General features: G+C 49.2%; 1 protein-coding gene across 2 annotated transcripts in view; it reads right to left on the minus strand.

The window, feature by feature from the left end:
• The window catches only part of XKR5 (XK related 5), a 36,739-nt gene that overhangs the window by 4,737 nt on the left and 10,841 nt on the right, over nucleotides 1-21,161 (minus strand). Inside the window, exons 5-7 of one of the 2 annotated variants that reach the window (XM_082444404.1) lie at nucleotides 20,197-20,366; nucleotides 15,477-15,588; nucleotides 1,823-11,441 (exon numbers count right to left, since the gene is read on the minus strand). In XM_082444404.1, the coding sequence (XP_082300530.1) occupies nucleotides 10,312-11,441; nucleotides 15,477-15,588; nucleotides 20,197-20,366 (1,412 nt within the window). In that variant the 3' untranslated portion in view covers nucleotides 1,823-10,311. Of the gene's footprint in view, nucleotides 1-1,822; nucleotides 11,442-15,476; nucleotides 15,589-20,196; nucleotides 20,367-21,161 lie in introns of those variants that run through there. The other variant, XM_082444405.1, reaches the window with a different exon arrangement.

A 21,161-nucleotide genomic window follows, 5' to 3' on the forward strand; every position in this document is an offset into this window, starting at 1 on the left:
AATGAAATGCTGGAACAGGCCCAGACAAAAACTTGTTTAGAACACTTCCTCCCCACTTCACCAGTACAAACATCTATTCTGGGTTTGGGCTATTTTCCAAGTTAGGTTACATGATAATAAACAAGTTTTTTTTTTTTTTTTTTTTTTTTTGGTGAGTGAAACTTTAACTGGGCACTTTGCAAAACACAATTTAAAAAATTATTTGGAGAAACTATTAAGTGGAAAAGTTCAAGACGTAAAGAATTGCATGCAGTTATAAAAAATGTTTTTCTCTAAGCTCTGTTTATTCCTTGGCATTTGGAAAGACCTGCTTGGACATATTTCTGACCAGGAGTATGTGTTTCCCATAGATGTTGGGACTTTCTTATATAGGCTATCAATAATTACCTATCTTATTTTAAGGATAAAAATGGGAATTGAAAAGTTCAAGAAATCGACAAGCTGGCTTAAAGTTGCTGAAAAGTTCAGAATTCATGACTGAAATTTACAAAGTAAATCAACACACTGCAAAGAAGTAAATTAACCCAGAATGACAAAATGAAAGGATGGTTCCCATGTAACCTCATAAATTTCCTGCTTGATGCATTTCAAGTCTCTGATTTCTAATAAAATTCTCATGAGAACATAGTATCGCTCCATAAAAACTCCTGAACTCTCCCCATGAGAACGGGCTGGTTTATAAGGGCACATGGGTTCAAGCCTGTGGTTTATTTATTAAAAATTTCTCAGTAAATATATCATGGTCCACTGGAGAGCACACCACGGTTATGGGGCGGCCGTTTGTCATTTCTCCTGTCCCCAAGTACGAAGAAAAACAAGAAGAAGCACGTCAAAAACTCTGAACCATGAAAAAACTGTAATCTTTCTTTTCCCCCTAAAGAAAGTTCTATGTGAGCTACTCCTGGCCTTTATCTTTGGCCCAAAAGACCTTGGAGGAGTTTCACCTTTGCCTTACGAGAGTCTGAATGGTTGACAGTGAGCCCGCAAGGTACAGGGTGGAGTCTTGGTGTCCTTTCCCCACCATGGGGCATCCCTCCTGGGTCACCTCTCCTGGGGCGCCCCTCCTGGGAGCACACGCCAGACAAAGTCTGCCAAGCGGGTATTGCACATTTCTAGGGATTTCAAACGTCTCAGAGAAAAGATGTAGTTTTAAATGTAGGCAAGAAAATAATGAGTTCATGGCTTACTCAGCTCTCCCCACATGCTTACCACCTGGGAAAGTAATCTTCAATAACCTTGTGTTTTTCATCTGTGCCAAATACTTGGCCAGAAGCTTTATGGGTCTTACCCCACTCGATTCTACACACGATCCTTTAACACGGGCTGTTACTATCACCCTTGTTTCAGAGCGAGGGAAACTTCACACAGACAGGTTAAGTTGCAGGGATCACACGCTCTCTGGGATGGAGCAGGGAACAGAACCCAGCTAGGCTGACTGCAACGCTGACCGCTAACCACCAGACTGGACTTGGAGGGGATGCCAACCAAGGAGATGGCATGACTCCTGCGAGACTTTCCAGGTTTTATCCTACTCGCCCCAAGATCCTCTTCAAACAAACTGGCAGGTTTTCAGATCTAACATTTGCAAAGCATCTGTAATCGGTTAAAATTTTTGCTGACCTATCCACGGGTGGGCTGCGTCTGACGCTCACAGCCAGCAAAGGAGACAAGCCCTCCGCCTTTTTTGTGACCCTCTTCGCCTGACTCCAGTACTCGAGCACTGGACCTCGTGTTTCCAGCGCTTGGTGGAGGGCCTGGCACATGCAGGTACTTGATGAAACGTTTGGAGAGATAAAAATAGGTTCTGCTTCATGGCTGCGAAGAGAGAATAATGAAGAATTTTTAAAAAGTAGACTTCGAGAGATGGATTGGGAGGTTGGGGTCAGCAGATGTAAGCTTTTATATATTGAACGGATAAACAACAAGGTCCTACTGTAGAGCACAGGGCACTATATTCAATATCCTACGATAAACCATCATGGAAAAGAATGTAAAGAAAGAATGTGTATGTATGTATAACTGAATCACTTTGCTGTACAGTAGAAATTAATGCAAGATTGTAAATCAACTTTTGTAGATAAAAAATATTAAAACTGAAAAAGATAGACTTCTTTTAAAGAGCGGTTTTAGAGTCACAACAAAATTGAGGAGAAGGTATAGAGAGTTCCTATTTAACTCCGGCCCCCGCCCAGGTACAGCCCCCCCTGTTATCAACATCCACACCAGATGGTACGTTTGTTACAACTGATGAACCTACATGGGCGCATCATAATCAGCCAAAGTCTACAGTTTCCATTAGGGTTCACTCTTGGTCTTGTACATTCTGTGGGTTTGGACAAATGTATAGTGACGTGTATCCATCATTATGACGTCATGCAGAGTAGTTTCACTGCCCTAAAAACCCCCTGTGATCCACCGATTCATCCTTCCCTCTGCCCCCATCCCTTGGCAACCAGTGATCTCCATAGGTTTACTGTCTCCATAGTTTAGCCTTTTCGAGAATGTCAAGTAGTTGGAATCACACGGTATGTACCCTTTTCAGGTTGGCTTCTTTCACTTAGTCATACGCATTTAAGGTTCCTCCACGTCTTTTCATGGCCTGATAGCTCATTTCTTTTTAGTGCTGAATAGTATTCCATGGCCTGAGAAAAGCATACTTTTCACTGCATAGAAATGAAAAGCCCTTTCTAGGTCCATGGGATTTAGCCTGAACCTGGGAGCTGGGGACACCACAGAACCAATGGCCCATCACAGAACTCACTGTCGCTGAAGAGACACAGAAATGACTTTTTTTTTCCTTAATGACCGTAGCAATGGGAGCCTGACTCATGGGTCCCCATAATAAAAAAATCACTCCTTTGGCCCTGTTATATGAAATGCGGGTGAGGAACTGTGTACGTCTATCCCACGAATGAACTCCATGAGTAAGTCATTTCATAAGTGCTGACTTCTAAGTTAAGGGCACCTGCTATTGACAATGGACATTTATTGTACTCCTTCTATGGGAAATGGCTCTGCCCTTAACACTTAATTATCTCAATAAACCCTCAAGCCTACAACTTACAAGGGCAGGGCCTCAGCCGGCTGGGAAATGCAAAGGTCCTGCATAGCCTTTCAGAGCTGCTGGTACCATCCACGCGGGACGTTTGTGTGCCTGACTGAAAGCAACGGATTAAAAAAACAACCAACTAAACTTATACTTAAGGGATGAAAGATGGAGCATTAAACAGAACAGGGTCTCCAGGCCAGGATGCGGGCTGATGGAGGGGCAAGGGCGCCACCTACTGAGGCCACGCTGCCCTGCAGGTGCGGGGGGCCAGCCTGCAGCTGCAATTAACAAGTCGTCTGTCCGCTGCCCCTTCTGCCCAGGGCTGAGGATCGTGTGAGATTACAAGAGCGTTCACTCTTAAAACAGAACATGGATGTACAGTATGCTTAAATCCATAACATACACCTATTGAAACAGCCCGGCACAGCACGTGTTCATTGCAAAAGTCAGTAAGATCTATGGCCGCTTAATGCATTAACATGTCATGGGATGTTGATCTCTGCATAGAACGGGCTTTTTGCAGCTTAGAATTATGGCTAAGCCTTGTCATGAATTAAGTGAGAGAAGAAGGCAGTTGGCCATTTATTTCCAATCCAAGTCAAAACTAAGCCAAATTAAGCTTTTTAGCTGATAGTTATTTAAAACAAATGACCCAAATCCTGAAAGTTTTTATAACCTTACAAAATGCAACTTGGACCTTTGTCCACCTAACTCCGTTACTCAGATTAGTCACTTTGCTTCCTGACTGCTGGGAAAAAAAATATTGACCTCCAAATTCTTCAGATGTTTGAGAAAGGAAGGTGGGGTCTGAATATCTAAGGAAAACTTTACCATTCACTTTGCAATGGCTGTGATTTAAAGCAAACACAGGATTGGCAGCCAGAATCAATCTCTTTCCCTCCTGTATTCCTAGAAGTTCTGGGGTTATAAGAGGGGAAGGCTGGGACCTAACATTTTGGGAATTCCTGTTTTGTTTGTTAGTCGTTTCCTAAGGGCCATTTTATCATTGGTCCTGACGATAACCCTATGAGCCTACAAGGCCTGAGAAGGGTCTCGGCCCCCGCCCAGCAGAACTCTGTGGAGGAAATTTTTGCCCCTTGTGCCTTGCAAGGTCACAAAACCATGGCAAGATGCCCCAAGATGAGTTTATAGCTTTGGAGCAAGTACTGCAAAACTTTTTAGTAAAAACAAGCTTAAGTCTCCATCAGGATCCAGGATGCATTGGCTCTGGGGTAACTCAGTATCCCAGGGGTGGTGGTGTCTCCCTCCTTCCACGGTGTGAGGGACAGAGGACCTCCACCCACACAGGGTGACTCAGGCTCCACTCTCTCTGGAGGTTGGCTGGGACACTCGGCTTGGGAAATGGGACGAGCCAACAGAAGGACCCTGTCCCTTGGGTAAGAGAGTTCATCTCCCATTGGTTTTGAGGCCATACACAAGAACTCTGTAAGTTAGCCAGACCAACAGATAGTATCCCCGATTTCCAGAAGAGGAACCTGAGCCTCAGAACGATGAATTGACTTCCGTACAGTCAGAGAGTTAGCTGGAAAGAGAGCCGGAAGAGGACGCAGGTCTCATGCCCCCCACCATCTCCCCAGCTCAATGCTTCCCACAAAGGCACAGTTGGCCAAAGCTCGTCTCTTCAGCGACTGACCAAACTTCAGGTATAAGAAAAAAAAAAAAAAGCAAATCTCTGTTCTCTTATCGAATGCTCCATCTTTTAAAGTGAATTAAAGACAAAATGTCACCTTGAAATCCAGAATTTTCAGATCTGGATGACATCGTCAGTTGACACTGGTTGGTTATTTTCCTGTTGGTCTCTGTTCTCCTAGTTTCAGCTTAAAGGACATACGAAGAACAAAAATCCATATGGTTTATTCTGTTTCTCTCTCTCCCTTCCCCCGCTCCCAGCCAATTTGTAAACAAATCAGAAAAATCCCCAGTGGGCTGGAAACCTGTCCACGGTTTGCTCCAGCTAGAATTGCGTTCCACCAAGATTTAGACCCCATTTATAATGGAAACCCGAATGGGCAGTGTTGTAATTCTAGTCTTGCCATAATGAAGTGGTCAAAGTCATGGATTTTTCCATAGTATTTTTCCACTGGAGATTTCCTTCCTGAGAGACGTTAAATTAAAATCTGGATTACAGCTTTGACTTCAGAGCAGGACCTCTCCTGGCATTGGTAGAGATTAAAGTTGACCATTATATTGGCTTTGGTAGTCATGATTAGCAAGGGGGACAGTAGTCAAATTGATTTTTGCAAGATTGATGGGGGTGTGGGTTAGGGGTTTGGTGCTGGAGGACCTTATTTCGGGAAACTTGCATTGTCGCCCAGATTTTTAACCAGGGAATGTTTTCTCTGCTCTCTGAGTGGCTACATAAAATAGAAAAAGTGACTAGGGTGAACAGGCATCAGGGTGACCAGCCGTCCTCATCAGTGTGGGACTCCCGGGTTTTAGCCCTAAAATCTCAGATCCCAGGAAACCCCCAGTCTTAGGGACACAAGGATGGTTGGTCATCTTAAAAAGTATGGAAAATTGAATCAAACTCTGGAGGACAGAAAAGTTAACAGTCTATTTTATTTTTTAACTTTTTTATTTTTTAGCCGTGCCGCGCAGCATGTGGAATCTTAGTTCTCCAACCAAGGAACGAAACCTCATCCCCTGCAGTGGAAGGGTGGAGTTTTAACCACTGGACAGCCAGGGAAATCCCTATAGTCTATTTTAAAGAGAAAAACCAGACTGAGTTTTAAAGTAAAATCCTTTCTTGTTGCTTAAAAACCTTAACCACCTAGGGGGGTGGGATAGGGAGGATGGGAGGGAGATGCAAGAGGGAGGGGATATGGGGATATATGTATACGTATAACTGATTCACTTTGTTATACAGCAGAAACTAACATACCACTGTAAAGCACTTATACTCCAATAAAGATGTTAAAAAAAAAAAAGTATAAACCATAAGAAAAAAAAACTTAAGTGTCATCAGCCTTTAGCTTGAGAACTGATTCAGGGCAGGTCTCAGAAGGAATGTAGAAATCTCACGCTTGGCATAGCAGAATATAATATGAAAAACCAAAGACGCCGCTGCTCTGCCTAGCAATTTCTTACGCTAGTGTATCCTCGGGTCTCTGGAGGCGTGAACAGAACAAGGCAGTCCTTGGTGCGCAGGCCTTCCCGGAGCTGCTGCCGGGGCCCCTCTCCTCCAAGCCTGTCCTGCAGGCCCTCGACTGCTTGGCAAACACCCTTCTCCCTGCTGGAAGACGAAAAGGATGCAGGAGAGAAGGAGCGCAGGGGCCAAGATGTGAGCTGGGGTGACAGTGCCCTGCCCCAGAGGGTGGCTTTCTAGGTCTTCTCTTAGGTCACTCTGATGGCCATCAGAGTGGAAACCTCCGACTTTTAGGAACTGGTAGGCTGACTGCAATAGGAAGAAAGGAAGGAGTATGGAATCAAAACTAAAGCAAAAATGGCCAACACAAAACCCCCAAACATTAGACACTTCTGCACAGGGGTGAGAGGAAATGTGCGTCAAAGCTCTTCTTGGACTTGTAAAAACAGATGTCTCAGGGCATGAATATTAAATCCATCTTTGGAGTTATAAATGCCGAGACTTCTATGAATAGAAGCTGTTTCTGGATTTATAATTTCAGAGCCTTTGGTAGGTGTGTGTTAACTCTTTCTGCTGTTACAGATTCTGTAGCTGTGAGGTCCAGGATCGTGAGATGGAGAAACAGGACAGGAGTGTAGGGAGGATTTTGACCTGCTGGGGAGACGGCTACTCAGCCCTCGCCCCACAGAACTCGGGCTTGGCCGTGTGGCCTGTTGAGGCCCTGCCCCTCTGGGAGCTCCTGGCTGGTGTGTCCACTGCCCCTCAACCCCAGGATGTGGAGCACACGTGACCTTGACCTGCAGCCTGACGAGGGGACCCATAGATGACCCACAGACCTGAGTGAAAGATAAGTGCTTGTTGTTTTATGCCACTGAGATGTTATGCTGTCTGCTTTGCATCCAAAGCTGACGAATACACCTGCTTTTAAAGAAGGCGTTGCCTCATTATGTCACGTCTGATTCTCTTCCCCTTGGACCAGCCCATGTGTGTCAGGTCTTCAAAGTTGTCTTCATTCTAGGGTCTCTTCTAATGTCAGAGGCGGCAGGAGATGTAAAGCTTCCATTCTTATTTTTCTGTTTCTGTTTTTTTTTATTGAGGTATAATTGATATATAATATTATATTAGTTTCAGGTGTACAACATAATGATTCGCTATTTGTACATATTGCAAGATGATCACAATGATACCACCCATCACCGTACACAGTTTCATATTTTTCTCTTCCTTTTTCTACTTATTAACAGAAGAACTTGCAATGAACTTTGTCACTGTGCCTGCAAAGGCCATAGAAAGATATTAACCAGCAATCCAGAATCTAAGTAAACTAGGCATATAAAAATAAATTGTTTTATTTTCCTTTTGCATGAGGAGTGAGGAAAACAGCGAAAAGCAGACGCACATTTAAAAGGCCACGTCACAGCTCGGGGGTGCTGGGTTTAGAGGCAGGTGCTCTACAGCTTGTGAAAGAAGCTGAGGGCATTGCTGTGGGGAATCGGGCAGTTATGGTCGGTCCCCCCCAAGGCTGGCCTCCCTCGCTGCCGGGCTAGGGGCGCCCACTTTTAGAGACTGCACGGAGAGTCCAAGTCCTCTGCCTGCCCGCCGGGTCCCGCCCTGGCAGTGCCAGTGGAGAGTGGGGACGGGGCCTTCGTCCCTTTGGCCTCCTCCTGCCCGGTCAGTGCGGGTTGGCATTGGTCCTCACCCACAGCACAGCAGACCCAGGAGCCCACTGTGGCTACGGGTCCCCCCTGGATCTGGTGGGCAGATCTGAGGGGCAGCAACAGCAAGCTGGGGCGCTCTGCAACCCCCTCCTTGGCTCCTGGAACTCCACCCACAATGCTGCCAACAGCCCCCTTGCCAGACTGTCAATCCCCCTGTGAGCGGGACACAGAGGCACTCAGGTTCTGAGACCGCAGAGACCTCTGCTAAAAAGGCAGGCATGTGCCACTGTTTTACAAAGACCCACTCCCCAAAGGGTTATTAAGATGCTTTGCTTATGAGAGGTAAAATCCCTAGTCGTTCAGAAAAATCTAGAATTGCAATTCCACTTACGCGTGTCTACTGAGTGTTTTTGCTGTGAGTGTCCGTCAGCCAGGCCTCACCAGGCAAACAGCTGAAGAAAATAGGCAGCCGCAAGGAGCGAAAAATCATCATAGAAACATTCATGGAAACCAACCCTAATTTCCTGCAGGTTCTGGCTAGCCGGCTTTCCCTCTTTTGTGTCAATGGCCGGGAGGGGACGTGCGGACAGTCTGTAGCACTGAAGGATACTAGGAGTCCTTTTGTTGCTTCCTATGTAGCTTCATGGGAGAAGAAGGGAGTGAGGTAGCCGTAAAAAAAAATTAAGAAAAGCAGGTGTGACAGCAAATATAAGATAAACACCCTTAGAGTAAGTACCATGGGGGCAGCAGACACTTTTGAAGTTCTGGGTGAAGGCCACTTACTGAAGCAGTAACATCAATAGGATAGATCTAACATAATGACACTTAGCCTAACAAACAGCTATTCAGCTACTACTAATATTCTGAGGGAGAAAAGAGCAGCCTCTGGCATCTGGGAACTTATCTGATGCTCCCAGCCAGGCCACGCGTTCTGTTGGACACAGAGGCTCTCACAGAATATCAGCCTCAGAAGAGGCCACGTGGAAACGGTGATAGAGATAAAAGCAAGGTCACCTCGCATCCCACACCGCCTTCTACCCAAAGGGGCAATGGCTGCTGTTACCAAATAGGGCTTCCTTCTCAATCTGGTCCGCCCTCTCTGCAGGTGAGAATGATTGTGATGCCCAGTCACAAAACTGCACCCAATCCAGAGCGAGCCCCGGCTTCCTGAGGTCCTCTCCAAACTCACCCCCCACTGTCCCCATCCTCGGTCCTTCCTCACAGCCTCGTCCTGAGACGCCCCGTGGGTGCATTCTCCCTCGCTGTGATGTCATAAACCCAACTGGTTCAAGTTCAGTGGGTTCCCGGTGGTCACTGGCACTGCCATCTCCAAATGTCACACTTGTGCTCCGAGGGTCCCGGCCATGGAGATTCAGACGAGGAGGAGTAATGTAAATGCTCCATCCAATAACTATTTTCTCAAGGTTGCAGTGAGCATGCAGTTCCTGGTGAGCCTTTGGCGTGGAGGGGAAAGGCCAGACGTCCTGGTCAGACAAGGCTCTTCTCCTGCCCTGGTCAGAGCCACCGAGGCTGTTCTCCACGTCCTCCTGACAGATTCTCTCCTTGACCAAACCCTGCTCAGGCTCCCTTGAACTTTTCAACCAAGTCCACTTCCACATTCCTCCCTGCACTGTCCAATTTTAGCAGGAATCCTGTTAAGTCCATTTTAACCAGAAACCCTCACCCTCAATATCTGATTATCTTCCATATCTGATCAGGTTCCTCACCCCTTCCCACCCTGCAGGTGATGTCTGACCTCCCTGGCCTGCCTTCAGCAAGAATCTGTTAGGTCAGTTTAGCCAGAATCCCCCTTTACCCCGCTGCTTCCTCTTAGTAATTTCCATCCACTGAGTTCCACCTGCTCCTTGGCTATAAACCTCCACTTGTCCACAATGAGTTCAGAGCTGTGCTGGTTTTATACTGAGGTCTCTTTCGCTATTGCAATAGCTCCTGAATAAAGTCTGTTTTCACCACTTTAACTCTGTCCAGCTCTGGTTTTTCTCTGACTCTCCTTCCACTGGGCAGAGGTCTGAGATGTCCTAAAGTTTACCAAGGAATTTCATAAAATAATGCAGTTAAAATACATTTTAAAAAACTTGATTAAAAACCAGTGTCAGGAGCTAGCTGTGTCATGAAAACCCAGAACAAAATAGGACTCTGGGTTTTACCTTTGAGTTTCCTAGGAACCACGGTGGGGGACAAAAAAGGATCATAGAGTTTGTAAATGGAAGCAGTCAATTTTGATTGGAAGCCTTATCTCTACCACCTTCTACAGTGTGTTAGAGAATGACTCCTACGTATATGTGTGGCATGTGGTGTTTGCAGGGGATCTTATCTAATCTAATCTGGTTCTCTCATTCTCTAGCTGTGTGGACAGAGGTCCAGAGGGGATGTGATGCACGCAAGGGTGTAGGTGTCAGAAGTGGGATTCCTCCTATCCCGACACTGATGACCAGCTTGATCCGCTGGCCTGTTGCTTTATCCCACAGTGACTGTGGTCAGATGAAGAAGCTTGTCTCGGTCTTCAGCCTTTCCCTCCAGCTGCTGTCCCTGTGGGTGGACTCAGACTTGGGGGTGGACGTGAGGCAGGGCTCAACAGCGGGCCTTGGGCTCACCTTCGGCCGTGACGTCTGTGTGCCAGCAGTGGCAGGATGGTCCTGGTCCCTCGTGGACTCCTGCCGCTCCCCATGCCCTGAGCCACCCAGGGCTCTGCCACTAGGGTGGAAGCTTCTACCTGGGCCGGTGCCTAAGATCGGGCTGATGTTGGCCATGGTGGCGGGAAAGGGCTTGGTGGCCGGCAGAGGTGAGGCAGGCCGGGCAGGGCTGCCCTCCCCCAATCTCCTCCCAGAGAGGGACATCGTCAGAGTTGCCCTCCCACCTTCTTGGTGTGAGGACATGGCCCCTTCAGTGGTGGCACTGAAGTAGAGTGTGGAGCTCTCCTGCCCTTCCCCTCCACCCAGCCACCCACCTGCACCCCTCCCCTGCACCCCAGAAGCAGCCTCGTCTCCTTCTTTTGGGCTGCCCTCCTGCTGCATAGCTGACGGCTTCTGGGCAGAAGTTTTGTCATGATTATCGCTGGCAAAAGAGACGTAATTTGACGTTTCGTCAGCCTCTGCTCTGGGGACCACTTGAAGCTCAGAGCCTTCCTCTGAGGTTAGGGAGTTGTGGGGTGACGATGGGGGCTCTTGCTGGGAGGATGGGGGCTTCCTCTCCTGGTGGCAGTGTTGGCTCAACCCCCATGGAGGGGAACAAAAGAAGGCAGGATTGTCTTCTCCAAAGAGTGCGTTGATCTTCGACACATTTCCCGTTTTCAGGGCAAGCTTCACCAACAGCCAGTGGTGATGGCTGAGGAAAGAGGCCTCCCCAGCCATCTGGATTTCCATCCCAGCCTCTGGGGGACCCCACTGTGGGCTGGGGGGCTTCCCCAGGCTTGTTAGCACATCACTTTCCTCTTGGCAGGTCCCCAGGCTCTCCGGCCCCTCCCCAGCTGGACCCGAGGCCCGGGGAGGAGAGTCTCCCTCTGCTTTATCACCCCCTGCAATGCCACAGGACTTCCTTACAAAGCCCTGCCAGATGTCTGTGGATTTAGGATGTAGCAGGCTGTAATAAATGACCAGCGAGACACTGCCTGAAAAAGAAGAAGAAAAAGAGCACACGGTTATCTTCTTTGAAGTCCTGCGTCCTCGCTGTGGTTTGCAGAGTTCCAGGTTCTGGAATTTTGAGTGGAGTAATGTAATTTGGGATCCAAAACAGGACTCGTTGCAGCACCAGAACTGGATACCTGGGGGGAGTTTAAGTCTTCTCCAGCTCCCATAAGCTGCAAATGTGTCTACACTGGAAAATCTAAGAACAAAGTTTAAGTCCTGTGGATTCTATGACTTCTTCCTTGAGGGATATTCCAACTGAGTCCTCTAGATGTGTGTGTGTATGCGTGGGAGAGAGACAGAGAGAGGTTTGGTAGAAATGATCATTTTACTTTCAGAAAACTGGGTCAGATACTCAGAATTCAACCATCTACTCACCGGTTGATGGATTCCAAAGCGAGGGGAGGGGGAGGTAAGGAATCATTTCAAAAACAAGACCCAAGCAGAGGTTAAACATACGCATCAAAAACCTCGTATCAAGGAATTTCCATGAACAGCAACAATACTTCCTTTGTGCATAAACATCTTAATCACATTGTTGTCAGGTTCATTTATTTTGATCAGAAGTGTTGGCTACGGCAATAATTCATTTAGCAGAGCTTTCCAGTAATCCTCCCACGTTATTTCCAGCTTCCTGTTGTACTGGACCAAGCGCCTGGTTTCAGGGCGCTCGTTATAAACAGCATGAAACCTGACATAGGCGGAGGAGGAGGGGGGAGAGCATCGGAGGGGCCAGGAAATTGCAGCAAGGATGGAGCTAGAAGGAACCTAACAGACGTCCCCTTGCATCCTCTCAGAGTATCTTTGGGGGAATGGAGACAGAATTCCTATGGGATGTGACCGAGTGTTGTTTCTGCAGGGGGCACGGCTCCGGCCATTTCTATACATCGTTCCAAGTTCTCACAGTCAGCGTGAGGGAGGTATTGTCACTCTCCTTCTACAGTGAGCCACCCGAGGCCAAGAAATGGGAGCTGACCCCCTTCCCCTCCATCCTGCAAGTCCCGGGTACATGTGTTCAGCGAAGGTAGACTTTCCTTGAGGCTGCGTGTTTCACTGGGTTCTTGGTTGCAGCCCCAGGCTGGCATGCAGTAGGTACTCAATAAATGCTTATCAAAGGAGCTCAAGATGGCAGCCAGAGCTGCTGCTTTAAAGCCTGTGCTCCGCTGACTATAATTCATGCCCCGTGTTCCCACTGAGGACTTCCTCCAGCACCACAGGGGAATCAGGAGCTCAGGCTGCCCCAGGAAGCCGGGGAGAAGGACCAGCGAGCCTGGCTCTGTCTGAGCCCCTCAGGCCTTCTGAGCCCTGGGTGCCGAGCCTCGGACCTGGATCCCGGCTCCCTGGGCCCTGGGTCAACACCCAGAGAATGAAAACATCTTCTCCTTGGAGCAACACTGGGTGGGTACCCAGCATGGCAGCTCCCAGGAGCCCCACACATGTTGGGAATGGTGTCAGACATCTCTTTTCCAACTGGAGCACAAAGCAGATTGCGCGGGGGGGGGGGGGGGGACCTGTTTACTTCGGACCCCGCTGTGCTCACAGGACTCAGTGAGAACTGGAAAGTCCGAATGAGTGCTTGGGTTGCCCAGCCTCACCGTCCCTTCCTCCCACGTGTCATGGTGCCACGCCCCCAGGAAGGATTGCTTGGGCAGCAGTGCCATGTGAGAGAGCCCAGCCGCTTCTTGCCTGGGCACCCTGGGCACTTACCTGCACCCTAGCGCCTGGCATATATATTATTATTTTAAAAAGGACCAACCAGCTGTCCTACAACAGGCAAATGGTTGGCACACTGAGCTTCAGCCAAACCACAGACCAGTCCTCGGCAACAAAGGAAGGGATATTGATACACACGAGGGCCCAGAAGAATTGCCAGGGAATGGTGCTCAGTGAACCAAACCAATGCCCAAAGCCACGCACTGTACAATTCCAGTTGCATAACATCGTTGCAGTGACCAAATTATAGAAACGGAGGACAGGTTAGTGGTCGCCGGGGGTTACAGAGGAGGTGGAGATAAGGGGAAATGGATATGGTTTTGAAAGAGTAAGAGAAGGGTCCTTATGGCCTCGGAAAAGTTCTCTCTGCATCTTGAATGTGTCACGTCAACATCCGGGTTCTGATGTTCTGCTTGTAGTTTTGCAGGAAGCCACCACTGGGGGGACTGGGGAGGGATGCAGGGATCTCTCTGCGTTCTTTCTTTTCCCTCCCTCCCTCCCTGCTACCCTTCCTTTCTTCCTTCTTTCCTTCCTTCCTTCTATTCTTTACTCTCTCTTTCAAACTCTCTCTTTCATGCACAATTTTGAAAAATTTCCCTGTTCTTTACCGTAATACCTTCCATCCATCCTCCTAGATCCGACTCTCAAGTTATCTTCTCGGTGAATTATTTTCATGCATCTCCAGTCACATTAGCCGTCCTTGCGTCATTTCTCACCTTACCCTCTTTAAAATGTTTTTTAAAATACATTTATTGATGTGGAGATCTCTGTATTATTTCTGAAAACTTCGATTATCTCAAAGGTAAAAGTTTAATTTGAAAAAGAAGGGCTGACTTGGCCACCGGAATCTCTAACGAGCCTTGGTTCCTGACAACGGAGGGGTCGAGCTTAAAGGTCACCGCTGGTTCGTGGCCGTCGAATACTTGTTCTATGGCCACGTTTATGAATCCGCTCCGTCCCTGGAAGAGTCTCTTCATGTCTCCAAACGCTGGAAGCTCCGGGGCGTTTCCTCTCCCTGGTCAGTGCTAAAAGGACCCTACTCCCCGCCACCCATCCTCCTGCGTCAGGGGCCAGGGCTGCCCGGCGGTGCCTCGACTCCCACGCGCTCCCCCCGGGACGTGGGTGGCCAGAGGCAAGGCCTTGGGGCGCGCGCGGGAGCTCAGCCCCGAGTTGTTGCGAACAGCGGGAGGAGCCTCTGCCCTGGACCGTGTTTCGGAAGCGCAAGGCCCCGCGTGGAACATTCGGGTGCTGTCCTGGAAGCTCTGGCAAAGGCCGCAGAATGAGGGCGCCGCCATCGCCGGGCCAGCGCGTGCTGGGGGAGGAGTGCGGGGAGGAGGCCGGCCGCAGGACTGTGACTTCTTTTTTTTTTTTTTAATTGAACCCAGTGTTTATATTTAATTAATTAATTTATTTTTATTTATGGCTGTGTTGGGTCTCCGTTTCTGTGCGAGGGCTTTCTCCAGTTGCGGCGAGCGGGGGCCACTCTTCATCGCGGTGCACAGGCCTCTCACTGTCGCGGCCTCTCTCGTTGCGGAGCACAGGCTCCAGACGCGCAGGCTCAGTAGTTGTGGCTCACGGGCCCAGCTGCTCCGCGGCATGTGGGATCTTCCCAGACCAGGGCTCGAACCCGTGTCCCCTGCATTGGCAGGCAGACTCTCAACCACTGCGCCACCAGGGAAGCCCCGGGCTGCGACTTCTGTTATTTTCCAAGTGCAGGAGAGGAGCTCACACCCGATCCGCTAAGCCGGGTCAGCGCGGTGGGCACAGCGTGGACCTTGGAGCCGTTCCCTCATCAAGTGCCGTAACTGATCATCTTAAACCGCCAGGCCCTGTGGCTCTGCCCCTCCCAGACCGCCTGACCTCGCGTTATCGCTTAACCTCCCCTGTGCCTCCCCCCAGGCTGGGGGGACCTCAGCCCCTGTCCTAGGGTTCTTGTCAAGATGCCGCACGTGTGTGGAGTCAGGAAGGTCCCTGCTCTGCCCCCTCCGCACCCAGTGCCTCGATGCTGGGAAAAGAGCGGGAGCTTACGTCCTTGACCCCTGCCAGCGCGCCAGAGAGGGTCCCACCCCCGAGGCAGCCCCTGCCTCACCAGCAGTTCCTCTGAGCACAGCCAAGCAAGGCAGACGGAGGCTGATCCGGTTTCTCGTGCCCCATGGGAGCGGCCTTGCCGCCCGCAGGGCAGGGAGCTCCCCTGGTCTCCATCCAGCTGCTTCTGAGCGCCGTTTCCTACCCTTGGAGGGAGCTCACTGTAAAGAAGCAAGTTGGGGTAGGGCGGGAGGGGCTAGGAAGGAGACGCGGGGTCTTACCGATCAGAAATCCAAACAAGGCTCCGGCTACAGCCCACAGGCCGGTCCACGACGCTCCCTGGAGAAAATCCGTGGCCAGCAGCACGAGGATGGTGTTCTCAAGCAGCATAACCTAGGGCACCAGAAGGAGAGTCAGCACGCTTGGCCGGGTGCAGGCGGCCTCGGGACGCTCCCGTCCCGCGATCTGCTGCAGCTCCCTTCAGGGTTGGGGGCTCTGTCCTCGTGCCCCCGGAGGCTCCCACTGCTGACCCGGCCCTCCTGGAAGCAGGGTCAGGGTCGAGTGAGCCTCTCTAGCAACGGGGGATTCTCCCTGTTCTCAGTGCAGCTCATTAAAATGTCTGCAGAATCATAAACGCACAGGAAATGCAAGGGCACAGCTCACAAGGCTGGGGGGTTCCCTTTGGTGAGTCAGGTGGGGCTGACAGAGACTTTTATTTCCTACTTTATATGTTCCATATTCTCATGTTAACTGTATTCGCCTGTTAGCTTTACCATGCAATAATTAAAAGTATCTGCAGGGCTCACAGTGACACTGAATTCCAGTTAAGCCAGAGTCAACACACTTTCGTTAACAACTTCAGAATTTTTTTTTCAAATATTTACCTCTTTAAAGGTAAATCTGGCCCCTGGCCACCAGGTGGCAGCAGGGGAGGTACTCCTGCTGGCTGAACAGGGAGCCTTCCTCCTGGCCTGAAATAAGGGCAGTTCTTACAGAAGGCTCTCGGTACCTCCCGTCCAGGCGGGCTTATTAGCTAAGGTTTCCAAAGCTAATAATTTTAAACATAAATATAAATTAATATAAAAATATTTTAATATAAAATATATAATATAATACAAAATGTATTTCTTAAAATCAGTAAATAAACGGGATGTAATTCAAAGATGATGTATTTAAAGACTGTGTAGGAGACATTTTTGAAAAACCCTGAATTGCAATACTATTTTTTTTTCTTTTTTTTTTTTTATAAATTGATTAGCACAATGCCCTGGCACTTGGTAAGTAAGTACTTTTTTTTTTTTTTATTTTTGGCTGTGTTGGGTCTTTGTTTCTGTGCGAGGGCTTTCTCTAGTTGTGGCAAGCGGGGGCCACTCTTCATCGCGGTGCGCGGGCCTCTCACTATCGCGGCCTCTCCTGTTGCAGAGCACAGGCTCCAGACACGCAGGCTCAGTAATTGTGGCTCACGGGCCTAGTTGCTCCGCGGCATGTGGGATCTTCCCAGACCAGGGCTCAAACCCGTGTCCCCTGCATTGGCAGGCAGATTCTCAACCACTGCGCCACCAGGGAAGCCCCTGCAATTATGCTAAAAGTCTTCCAAGGTTTGCCATAGCCATTTACTGGCATCATTTTAACTCTAGAAAGGTCAAATAAGGAGAGAATAAAAAATGATATTAGGGGCTGCTTAAAAATCCTAAGAATACCCACCTCCCCGTGCCTTAGGCTCTGGGCAGCTGTGCTTCAAGGGTCCAGCAGGTGTTATTTTGGTTCTAAATGGCGCTGCCCAGCAGCCCAGCCTGCAAAACTTGGAGATGCTCTCTCTCTACTCCTTAAATCAACCACATCTCATCAGCTGTCTGGCCCTCTTGACTTATACAAACTCTTAGGTTTGTATATGTCAAAACAAAACAAAACAAAAAAACTGGTAGTGCAGACTGAAAAAAAAAAAATCCATCCCCTTTTTCCTGTCCTTACTGCCCTTTCACAGTTCTGAACTTGCTACTTCCTGTCAGCGTTCTACTGCAATCTCTCCTCCCCATCATTGTCAGGGTGACCCGTTTCACCTGCAGATCAGACCTTGGCATCCTCCCTAACACACCTGGAAACAGCCCCACCTCCACCCAGGGCCGCGGGTCCAGTCCTTGACAACGCAGCGGTCCTCTTGACAGTGTGTCCTGACTCTCCGGTCCAGGGTCATCTTCCTACAGGCTGCCCCCTAAAGGGCTGTGACTGCTGGTGTTACGTGTCTACTCGGCTGGGTTAAGAGATGCTCAGATACCGGTAACGCGTTACTTCCGGGTGTGTCCGTGACGGTGTTTCGGGAAGAGATTAGCATTTGAATCGGTAGTCTGAGTAAAGATCACCTTCACCTGTGCAGGTGGGCTCCGTCCAATCTGTAGAAGGTCCGAATAGAACAAAAAAGAGGAAGAGAGAATTCTCTTTCTCTTCTTGAGCTGAGACATCCATCTTCTCCTGTCCTTGGACACCAAGCTCCTGGTTCTTGGTCTTCTGGACTTGGACTAAGTTACCACGGGCTTCCCTGGTTCTCCAGCTTGCGGCTGGCAGACCGTGGGACTTCTCAGCTTCCATAATTGCTTGAGCGAATTCCTATAATAAATCTGCTCTTACGCATCCATACATATCCCATTGGTTCTGTTTGTCTGGAGAACGCTGACAAACGCAATGACTTTCCACTGACGAAGACCCTCTTCTTGACCAAACAACTCAGACAGGCTCCCCTAAGCCCTCTTGTGGACGAGGCCTCAGCCTTGACCTATAAAAACTGCAGACTCGTAGCGGAAATGATTTTGCCCACCTCTGCACATTAAGAGACCCGAACCAACACTACCATAGTTTCTAACAGCTCAAGGCTGCATCCCTAGCATGATGACCCCTGCCTAAGAAAGCTCAGTGCTGCCAGGAGAATTTACTGTTCATTCCAGCCCAAATCTGGTGATAGGCAGATAGGCCCTGAACTTCCTCTTGGGGGGCGTTACCTTAGAAAGTCTGCGATTATAAATCCTTTCTCTGTCCCTTTGAAATGTACATCTTTTACCACCCAGAGCCGTCTTCTCCAGGACCTGAGAACCATCTCTCTGAAATACACACATCCCAGGAGACGACACTCCCAGCCTGTGAGCTCCTTGCCCTAAGGTGTGTGAACACTGCCTCCTGTCGTGAAGAAACGGGAAGTGTGTTTCTCACCCCGAAAGCGCCAACTAACACCCCAGATGGTGAGGTCACATTGACCACACCCCTTCACTCCCCGACTCTGCTCGAGCCCACGCTGTCCCACGCCATTTTCCCTTTAAAATATGCAGTTGCCGCTGCACAAATTGAGGTGGGGGTCAGTCCACCCCTTTCCTTGTTGCAACTGACTTAATAGAATCTGTTTTCATTGCCGTCAACTGACGTCCGGGTGTGTTTAACTCGGTACCGTCCACACTGTCTTTCCTACGGCCTCCCCCGCGCCCCGTGGCCTTCATTGTGCTTCTGCATCTTTGCTCCTCCACGCTCGAAACTTCCGTAGTGTCTAAGTTCTGTCTTTTCCTATTCAATCACTCTGAACTCAGTGGTCCGGTGACTAAGACAGCTGCAAAGAATTAAGCATTTGTTTCCCTTCCTTACGTAACAACCCCTAGAACTCCTGGGACAAGGGTGTGAACGTGACAAAAACAAAGAAAGAAAAGCAGCAAATGTGAAACGTCTCCCTACGTAGTCCTCCTTCTCAGGGCGCCCATGGGCGTCGGCACGTGAACACGCTGCTCCGGCAAACGGATGATGGAAAAGTGACCCTCAGCTTTATTCACGGTGCGTGGGGGCGGGGCCCTGCCACACACTCAGCCCTCACCCCCCGCAGCGAGATGGGCCTTGTTACTCCCGCTTTCCAGATGTGGAAACTGAGGCTTGGCGGGGCTCTGTGACTCGTTCAGCATCACAGGTCCTCTTTGGTCTGTGGGCCCCGTGGCCTATGGGGTCACCAAGCTCTACGGCGCTCTCCTAAAACCAGGGGGTGACCACGCCGCCCACCTGCTGCCTGACAGGAGCTGCACCTCCGGGCTCTTCTCTTTGTTCCCACCTCCATCCTGGAGCGCCTGCACCCGTGAAAGTCTCTTCAAGTTTTTGTATTAGTAACAGCCACGATTTGTTAGTTATTTCAGCCCAAGTTGTTTATTATTTAATCTTCCCAGGGACCCTGAAAAGCAGGTAGGTCTTACATCATTGTCACAGGGACACCGAGAGGTGGGTGGCTATGTCCTGATGTGCTGATGAAAAAATAGGTCCAGAGAGTTTAAATTCTTGGCCATGTCATTTGGTGACAGTTAATGGCAGAGCCAGGGTCCCACATAAGCCCGTTTGATTCCAAAGCATGTGCTCCGAAGCCCTGGCTGGTCCTCTCTCCTTTGCCATTTGCAATGCAGTTCAACTTCCCCCTTCTCATCAAAAGTGTCCCTGGTCATCCCAGTGGGAAGTGACACTCCTGTGAGATTCAGACGCTGCTTTCTCTGCCAGCATTTGTCCACATTCTGCCTCTTTTTAAAAATTGTTTGGGTAGAAGCTTATCTCCTCCATGGGACCAGAAGCAGCCTGCAGACAGGCATTACGTCATCTTTGTGTTTTTCACGCTATCTAGGACCACAGCTGTAACTCAGTGATTGAGCTGATTAACAAGGGCATCGCGTATATGACACAGAATAGAACTGTGATTATATTTATCAGATGGGCTGACGTAGAGAGTGGCTGAAAAACATCGCCAAAGGCGCCACAATCCTTGCCACGGTAACTACGTGGAAACGACTGGACGTCAGGTTACTATTTTCAGAGCCCATCATCTCTGTTCAAGACTATACTTCCTTTTAGAATTTTTCCTAAAATTAAGCTATTCCTTCTTAACAGATACGTGTGCACAAGTGCACACATGCACACACACACACACGCATGCACGCACACGTTCTACGTATACAGTAAAAGCTGGGATTAAACAAAACCGTCATCACCACTTGCCGTGTAGAACGTGGCCATCCGGCTTCGGGAAGGGCTGTCCCAGACGTTGAGGTAGCAGAGGATGTACGTGGCACCCATGAGCAGGTTGAACAGCCTCCAGTGGCAGGTGCTGTCCACGATGTCACTCTGCTGAGCCACGAGCCAGAATGTCATCACCAGCCAGTGGGCACCTGCAGAGAGCAGACTCGGAAGTCAGGGTCCTCGGGGTGGGGGGGCGCTGAGGGAGGAGACGGGTAGCGGGTAGGGCAGGAACTCGGAAACCAGGGCCTGTAGCCCTCCTCTCTGTTCTGACCGCATGTGACCCGGCATCCAAGAAAACAAATGAAAACCCAGAAGAGATTCAAGGGGCACAGAAAACCCACACTTTCTATTTTTGCAAGTATTATCTCACTTGATCCTCATAAAGGGTAGCTGACCTAATTTGGGGATAAGCAAACAAAAACTAGCTTCAGTAACACTCACCAAATATCGCGCACTTAGGCCTTTTTAGTTCCAGAAAGTGTTTAAAGAGCCAGTGACAAAACTGATTGCTCACTGTTTTTTAATCCCTGCTCGAAGGGCTTAAAAACCTCCACATCCAAAGGAAAGATCTGTACGCAATCCAGCTGTAATATTGGTTCCTATAGTTTAGGAGGAATAACGTCATACTGGAGTTTGAACTGAAATTTTTTTAAAAAACGAATTAAACACAGCTAATGTCTCTTTAGGGACATGATTTCTTTCAAAGATTTCTGCTTTCTGCCAATAAATGTATCCATGCTTGTTCTAGGCTCAAGTCTAAATATCTCTCAGTGCTTCGTGTTCCTTCCTGTAGAGGCTGTTCCCTGACGACCGGAAGAGGTTCCTCTCTGGGCAGGGACACACAGGCCCCCGGCAGGCATCCTGCATCGTCAGGCAAACTCCCTGCCATCCCTGGTCAAATCAGGTGTGGCTAGACTGAGGGCTGAGGGGGGCTTTGGATTCAG

Source organism: Balaenoptera physalus (assembly GCF_965194825.1).
Source record: "Balaenoptera physalus genome assembly, chromosome: 21".
Lineage (NCBI taxonomy): Eukaryota > Metazoa > Chordata > Mammalia > Artiodactyla > Balaenopteridae > Balaenoptera > Balaenoptera physalus.